Source organism: Zootoca vivipara, chromosome 3 (genome assembly GCF_963506605.1).
Source record: "Zootoca vivipara chromosome 3, rZooViv1.1, whole genome shotgun sequence".
NCBI lineage: Eukaryota > Metazoa > Chordata > Lepidosauria > Squamata > Lacertidae > Zootoca > Zootoca vivipara.
In genome coordinates, this window is record NC_083278.1 from 47613423 (window position 1) to 47622304 (window position 8882).

The 8882-nt window shown below is 40.0% G+C and overlaps 1 protein-coding gene across 2 annotated transcripts in view; it reads right to left on the bottom strand.

The window, feature by feature from the left end:
• The window catches only part of ATG5 (autophagy related 5), a 32489-nt gene extending 23944 nt beyond the window's left edge, over nucleotides 1–8545 (bottom strand). The window contains exons 1-3 of one of the 2 annotated variants that reach the window (XM_035109305.2): nucleotides 8223–8545; nucleotides 5430–5592; nucleotides 4389–4516 (exon numbers count right to left, since the gene is read on the bottom strand). In XM_035109305.2, coding sequence (XP_034965196.1) covers nucleotides 4389–4516; nucleotides 5430–5537 — 236 coding nt within the window. In that variant the 5' untranslated portion in view covers nucleotides 5538–5592; nucleotides 8223–8545. Of the gene's footprint in view, nucleotides 1–4388; nucleotides 4517–5429; nucleotides 5593–7961; nucleotides 8196–8222 lie in introns of those variants that run through there. The other variant, XM_035109306.2, reaches the window with a different exon arrangement.
• Nucleotides 8546–8882: the final 337 nt, after the last annotated feature.

The window sequence follows — 8882 nt, forward strand, 5'->3', positions numbered from 1 at the left end:
CTCTTCTGAAAAGGCCCACTTTACAGATGATTTATTTTTCCTTAATATATTCAGAAACTGGTCAGATAAAAATCCCAACACATGTCTAAACTCATGTTCTGACAGTTTGGTAGCTCTTGTCAATTTTCAAGGCTGTTGCTGACAGAAACTGAAAGTACTAAGTAGTTTCAAAGTGGGGACAGGGGCTCTCTGAAAGTATGAACCACATACTATTTGAAATGCTTTCTATAGTAACAGTCTCTTCAATCATTTAACATTTCTGCTTACAAGTATCTCAGCAAATGCTACAACATAAGTCTGAGCAGCCCATGATGAGTAATTGCCCCCTGCAAAGAAAGGGTAAATAGTTGTACAATATTATAAGGCAATATAATATTTATATGATAGTGTTGAGAAAATTTCACACTCACTTGCAACTCTGCAATAATATAATTCTGTCAGTAAGCATGTGTTTTGTCAGATGTTTCATAGAGATTGTAGAGGATTTCGAGACTATCACAAGAGTACAAACTTCATCTAATCTTTCCAAACACTGTCAGACTCCATACATAGTCCATCAATAGAACCATGATTCTCTCACACAAGCCAGTTACAAGGGGTTAAAGTAAATGTCTAAAGTCGTGGCTGACAGTTAACTGTAACAAAATGCAGGTTAGAATTCGATTCCAATGCTGGGTGTCAATATTAATTTTAGTGCATAAGTCCCCTTTAATGACTGCAGGCTAGTAAAACAGTTCATAGTTTTTACTTGTTTTATTATCTACAAATGGAAGGACAGGACAAAACAAGATATGTGTGAAGCTGCAATATGTAGTTACTTAGCACCATCTGCTGGATAGGTACGGTAAGCATTATGCAGTAACTTTTAAGTGAACTACTGAGGCCACTAGATACAGAAATTATACCCATGATTTCTACTAGCTGCTCTTTCATCACAGTGTTAAAAAAAATCTTTAGGAGCCTGGGAAGTAGCATGTCACCATAGCTGTCAATTTTTCCCTTTTCTCGCGAGGAAGCCTATTCAGCATAAGGGAATTTCCCTTAAAAAAGGGAGAACTTGACAGCTATGCATGTCACTTTGGCTGAAATCCTATATCTAATTATCTGTAAGACACACTGAATTCAATAGGAATTACCTTGAGTGGGCATGCATACATTAGAGGATCTCACTGTACATATTTTCAAATTCCAGAAAAGTAGCAGCATTAATCAAAGTTAGCAAAACAACCTCCAAGCAAGCCCTCTTTCAGCTTCTCAAGGAATAACTGATTTTGTACAGCTTAAAGCAAAAATGCCATAATATATGTTAGTCTTTCAAAACATGTTACAAGACTTTTGTGGTTTTTAAACACCGGGATTTTAATTCCCATGTCTTCAGGATACTGAAATTAACACAATTGATAATATTCCTGGCTTTAAATATTGCAGATAAGCCCTTAAGAACTATAATCACACCATTAATTGTAATGATATCACTCTTCATTTCATATGTTTTATCTATGGACTCAGCTAGACTGGTAAAGTTGTATGTGTGATATAACATTGTGCCACTAGATGGCGCCATGGAACCCCATTTTTCTCTACCTGCTTTCCCTGCTTAAATCTACAATGCTTTAAACTGAAACGCTTCTTTGATATATCTATATCCAACCCAGGTGCCAAACAGTGCCTCTAAAACAAGATTTTGCATTTTCCAGGGAAAGGGCTTTTCTTAAGGCTCATTCAAGTGGTGAGAGTTCTCTTATACTAGATTGGGGGGTGGGGATAATCCTAATGGCTCTACTTCGTCCCATATGGGTGGTTCATTACCCATAGGAATAAATGGCACAGCCTAGGAACACTGTTGCAAACAAAGCCAAACGTGCTCCTCTTTTCCGCACCCTCTCAGATACCAAATGGCCCTCACTGACCATGTCAGTGTTTTATTTTGAAAACTGGGCTTTGAAGAAAATGGTTAAATGGTTTTTATTTTGTACAAGACATATAAAAAACTATTACAGGATCATTGAGCCATCAGTTTTTAATTTTAGCCTTCAAGCCATATGTAGGTGCTGAGACATAGGGAAGGAAGGATAAAGATAAGTAAGCCATATCATTGTTGGTTTGCAGGCACTTCATGATATTAAATGTAAAATGGAACACTGAATAGTGTCTTTTAGCTTTTAAAGAATGTGCTTTACGAGCCAGATATGCCTAAACTAGAATTTGAGCCAAGAGGAAGAAAAATGTAATAAACTTTCTCCCTAAGGCAAAAGGAAAAGAGGGTGTCAAGCAACCACAAAGTCTTCATGAGTTGCTGAGAATAACAGTTTGTTATGGAAGATGTTTAATCTTGATTTCCTCAAGCATGGAAGTTCCTAATGCAAAAATAAAAATAGGCATCTCTAACATGCATGTGGTGTGCAGTTGCAGAACATCTGCTTGAGGATTCAAAAACTTGAAAAGTGACACTTAACTAAAAACACTATCATAATTAATTTTAAAATTTTCCAACTTTTTAAAATTCAAAAACAGATTTATGAACAAATATTAATTTAAGAACTTCCGCTTGAATGCTATGCCATTGCTTTGTAAACACCATGTATGATCAAACTTAAAGGTAAAGGTAAAGGGCCCCTGACCATCAGGTCCAGTCATGTCCGACTCTGGGGTTGCGGCGCTCATCTCGCTCTATAGGCCGAGGGAGCCGGCGTTTGTCCACAAACAGCTTCCGGGTCATGTGGCCAGCATGACAAAGCTGCTTCTGGTGAACCAGAGCAGCGCACGGAAACGCCGTTTACCTTAAAAGGGTTCAAATATCACAGAACTATTGAGTGAAGTTTTGAATTCTTATTATCAAGAGTTATTAACACACCTGTAGGTTAAGGCTTTGTCCATTTTAAAGAGAAACCAATCAATGATTATTTTCAAGTACTGTATTTTAGTTAGCAGAATTCTGATGTTTAAACTTATGGTCATGATTTTAAAAGACATCATTAACAATCACATATTCACGAAAGTAACACAACAAACCTCACTCAAAAGCCTGGGCACATTGGAACCCATTATGTGCACCAACTATTATCAGTATCTTCTAGTTTAAAAATCCTAATTAGGGACAACAAATTGTATTGCTTATTTATAATTGATGTCACTGTAAGAAAGCCTCAAATGTAATTAAGGTGGGTAACAGATCTGTATTTGAGAAGAATGTAAACTGGGGTGGGATTTAACAAGCTGCTTATGACTATGCAAGCATTTGTGTAACTACCGGTAGGACAGTTTCGAATCTTACGATATGCAGGAACCCTTGACTTTGCCATTAACATCTCCACCAACACTTAACCCTAATTACTGTATTGTATTATTGAAAGCTAATAAGGGCCTGTTGAAGATGGACTTGTCTAGACCTAACTTTCTGTTAATAGTGACTATACAGTCGTACCTTGGATCCCGAAGACCTTGCGTGTTTAACGTTTTGGCTCCCGAACGCCACAAACCCGGAAGTGAGCATTCCAGTTTCCAAACATTCTTTGGAACCAGAATGTCCGACACAGCTTACACGACTTCCGATTGGCTGAAGGAGCCTCCTGCAGTCAATCGGAAGCCGCGCCTTGGTTTCTGAACATTTTGGAAGTCAAACGAACTTCCAGAACGGATTCTATTTGATTTCCAAGGTACCACTGAACATTGCTTGCAACTATACGTTGTTTGCAACAGTTCTAACAAACAGACTTAAATGCATTATCAGTCTTCTCAAGGCTGTGCAGACATATAGTGGACAGAATCTGTTGCCTCTTTAGTATTGTAGACTGCTGTGTATTCTTATGCTGTATGTTCACTGTATACCCTGGGATTTCTGTAAAGTGGGGTGTCATTAGAAAAACCAATACAGCTATTTAAAAATTTTTATAAAATAAAATTGGGGTAAGGCTTTTAATGGAGCTTTTAATCCTCACAGTTCACTCCTGAGTTCAGCAGTGAGCGAATTATGTCTGCACAAGGCCATAGCAGTTCTACACCTGTAAACTGCAAGTTGATTTAATGGAAAGGAGAAACCTAGTTCTCAAGCTTATGCAATTCTCTGAGACCATGTTTCATGTTGGACACATCTGAAACTAAGAGATCACCATCATTTTTGTACTTGCAGAGACAGAATGACAATTGGAATTCTGTGCATGCACTGAGAAAGCAAGGGGGGAAGCACTTTAATCCTGATTGTGCAAAAGAGAATGGTATTTGATATATTGACGTCACTGAGGAATTAATATCTTTTTTTAAAAAAGGTTGCCCACAATCTTAGATTTTGATAGGGCAATTCCAATTTGCTTAGGCTTCCCTAAAACAATATGCAGTCAGGAAATATAGATGCTAACACTCTAAAATACTCAAAAAGTTAAATAACTCACCATTTTAGTGGTGTGCCTTCATATTCGAACCATATTTCTACAATATCCTCTTGTCTCATAACCTTCTGAAAATGTTTTTTCACTTTGTCCGTTACCAGTGTCAGGTAACTTATTCTGGGTAAAAGCAGCTGAAAGAAAAGGTACACAGCACATCTTCATGAAAAGAATCACACTTAGTTTTCAATCACATGAGCAGTAGTTACAACATAAATAGTATTGGACTGTTGATATGCAAGTTATGTTCTACCATGTTCAAAGGGACTTTTATTCAAGTAAGTGTGCTAATGACTGCAGTTTGAAAAGTGGTCAAGGTATATTCCACAAAACACAGCTTCTTCACAAGTTCCATTTAAAGGCTTCAGAGAGAATCTCGGGTCTCATAGAGAAATGGTATTTTAGCATAATAAACATATTCCTCATATGGACAAATGGGACTGCACCCAAACAGGAGAAAACTACCTGCAGTGACAATCAACCCTCAAGAAAATTAAAGCACACACTTTGCTTAAAGAGTGAAGTTTCTTCTAAACAGGATGCTTAGGACTTTGTTTTCCTACTATTTGGAAGTCTTTGGGGAAATACTTCACCCTTGTGTTTTCAGGCTGTTGCTATTTCTTGGGAACAGAATCAATCTAATGTAGCAACAGCAGATTATGGCATAGCAGCATCTAGGCTAGAATTCCTCAAACACATGGAAAAGCAATATTTTTTTTAATGGGCAGGAGGGTTGTAAATTCAAATGTTAAGATTTCCAAACCATCCAAATAACTTTACAAAATTAATAACAGCATGGAAATTCATCCAGTCACAAAGAATTTTCTGTAATGGAAAAGCTAGAAGAAGTTCCCTTAACAGTTCTTTGTTTAACAAACATTATCTCCTCTTTCTATCATTTTTCCAGCACCAAGAAGGTCTACATAATGGGGGAAGTATTAGTATACCATTTATTCAAGGAGATGATAAAACACGGTATGTTCCTCAAGTATAGTCAAATAGTAAACATCAAAATATGATGGTTCTGCATGCGTTTATAATACTTACATAATAAGGTTCAGCTTCCCTTTCAGTAATCTCATCCTGATATAGGGTAAAACAAGTTGGTATTCGCCCAAACCAAACATCTCTAAGTACATCTTTGTCATCTGTCATTCTTCCAAGAAGTACAGAAGCACATGTAGGCTAAATTATTCCCCCAGAAAAACCACTACAAAATATAAAAATAGTCAGCTTTTAGATGCACATGAATCATATTATCCCTTTAGTGTACTTCCACAACACATGATAACAAGGGCGTTTCTTTTAATCTACAGAGAAATGGCTGGCTGAAGCTAGACAAAATTTTGTACCCCAGTACATTAAACACCCGTCCCAAAATACAAAAATGCTTAATAAATGTGAGAATTTTTTTCTCCTAGGTTCTTTTGCTGTTGTTCAGAAGTAGGAGCTGTGAGGGACTTGATCCAGATTAGGATCATAGTGCACAGGCAGGGATGGGTTTTGATCCTCCACATCACTTTGCTACTGAAAATTCTGCCCTTCAATGCTGATATTTGCCCTCAAAGGTAGTATTACAGCAAATGGAACCTTTGGGGAGAAACAGCAGTTTCAGAAGGGCAATTAAGGTGGGAGAGCCAATTGGGGTACAGAAACAATTTGCCTCCCTACAAATTCTATTTCTAAACAACAACCAATATAACAAGAGTAGGAGAAACAATCACATGGCAAACCTATTTAGGGACTGCCTACTTGTATTTTTTTTTTAAAAAAATCTATGTCCATTTTGATAGATTACATCCTCCTTAGGCTGCAATTCTATACCCACTTACTTGGGAATAAGCTCCACTGAACTCTATGGGACTTCCTGCTGAATTTGATTCTTATGAACTATTAGTTTTGTTTTTAAAATCATGATAAGTTTTTTTTTCTTGAATCACTGGCATAGGCCATAGTGAATATGTATTAACAATGAGAGATGTTTTGAAAGTTATTCCTATAGGTGTAATACAATCAAGTCAGTTTTCAATGGAGAGTGGCTTGCAAGTTACATCAATAAACTTTCAATTACTGATAGTGAAGCGTACTCATGAGCCTTTGGTAATAGACTTTGACACAAGCTTGTTGGAAGTTCAGGTATATGGCATTTACTATATAACCCTTATCTATGTGTTTAATAATATTCTTGATATCAAAGTTTGCAAATAACTTCCCTTTGAAGAAGCCATATTGTTTCAACCTTGTTCTGTGTTTAACCACATTAGTCTTAATATCTCTACCAATTTACCTAAGACACACCTCTAATATCATAATTCCATTCCTAGAAATTGGTGAGACATGCCTATTCTCCAAAACTCTGGCAAATAGGTGGATTTTAATGATACATATATTCACCACAATTTCACATCTTAACTGAATGCCATCTCTCAGTGACTTGTTAACTTAATTGTAGTTTAGCTCTAAAACAGGCTTCCTCAACCTTGACCCTCCAGATGTTTTGAGATTACAATTCCCAGCATCCTTGACCACTGGTCCTGCTAGCTAGGGATCATGGGAGTTGTAGGCCAAAAACATCTGGAGGGCTGAGGTTGAGGAAGCCTGCTCTAAAACATTATCCTTTGTTACAACTGTTTGATTGCTGTAATGTATTGTATATGGGACTGTCTTTAACTACTGACAAACTAGTTAGTAGCCTAGCAGCTGTATTTTGAATTAACTAGGACCAGTTGTATTGAGAAAAAACCTCTCTGATAAAGGATTTCAAATGCTCAATAGTGAGTAGCAAACAGGGAGGGTATCTTCTTAGTGGCAACATCAGATTCACATACTGTAATTACTTTCCAAGGCTCACCTGACAATTACACTGCTGTCCTTTTGGCACCAGGCAGAAACTTTGTTTTTATCCTGCTAAGTTTTTAGATTTACAGTATTTTAACAGTTGCTTTTATCACCATTTGATTATTTTATATTTTAGTATTATGCATGGGAAACACAGAAGAGCAGAATACAAATTCTTTAATAAACAAAACTGACAGCTTCTTACAGAAAACCTTCCCCAAAACAATGCCTCAGATATGTCCAATTCAACATCCACTGCAGTGGAGACAGATAAAACAGTGGCTTGTGCTTATTCTGTGCACCTTGGTATGCCTAAAGGTCTTATTGCCTGACTGATTTCATGTTCCTTATGTATTTACAGAACAGAGTCTGAACATTGGTCCTCCTAGTTCAGTACTGTACATGCTGACTGTACAGGCTTCTCTGGGGGTTCCAGACAGAGGAGTCCTACCTGGGGACTCGACCTGCAAGCTTCCGCATACAAACCTTGTGGCGCAATGAAGAACTATGCCCCCTGTCCTGCTGGATCAGGCTAGCGGCCCACCTCGCCCAGCACCCCTTTCTCACAAGGACCAAGGAAATGCCTACTGAAAACTCGTAAGTAGGTCCTAAGGAGAGGCTGCCCTTTCCCGCGCTGTAAGGAATATATGGTTTCTGGTGGTGAAATGGATCCTCCCAAGCCTGCCCTCGGCGCTATCGGGTGCCTTGAGATGAGAACACTCTACATACACGCAGACTCACGTGTGTACGTGTGAAGAGGTTTACGAGGTGTGTGGAGGAATAAATCTCTGCCCCATATGATGCCCCCCCCTCAGGCAGAGGAAGGGGTCACAAGGGCGGGGAGGGCAGCCTCTCCTGCCCCGTCCGGTCTCCGCTCTCGGAGTGCCGCGTCGTATCACCCAACAAACAAGCTTCCCCAACAGCCAACTCCTTTCTACGCTGCCCCGCCCCGCCCCCTCATTCCTCCCTGGTGGGGGAGGGGACAACGGAAGATGCCGTTACCTGACAGTTTGTTTCTTTCCTTGGCCGGGCCACCCCGAGTGCGAAGCTCGCTCGCGCACAAGTCAACACTGCGCAGGCTCGGCTCCGCCCACTGAGCAGCTGGAGAGCCGGTCTCCTCCTTCTCCTCCTCCTGCCCCCCCCCCCAAGTGCTCCGCTCGCGCTAAGGCCGGGACTCAAGAGGCTCAGGCACGGCCCACTCCGTCCTCTCGCCTCTGCTCCCTTCGCCTTTCTCTCTTGGTCTTTCTGCGACGAGAGGAAGCAGAGGTTTGGCCGGCGGGAGGGAGGGCGGAAGAACGTAAAGTTTTAGGGCAGCCCGACGCTCTCGCCGCTTTCAGCTGCTTGGCGAACCGGAAGTGACGATGAGCCAACGGCTCTTCTCTTAAAGCTTCGGCAAATGGCGTCACGCAGAGGCGCGCGTCGGATGGGCCACTTGCTTTTGCCGAGTTCTCCCTGCAGGGGGCGGTAGATTCCAAGAGAATGAAGGGCTCCGCATTGCCAATGAGATGGCGGCTTTTATATAGAACCACTGTTTAGTATAAATACAGGATTGCTTCTGCTAAGCCTGCTGCTAGTGTTGGCGCCAACTCCAAACTCTCCACAGCCTGTGTAACTTTTAACACAAAGGTGGGCAACCGTGTGTGTTGAGAGCCACATGCACTG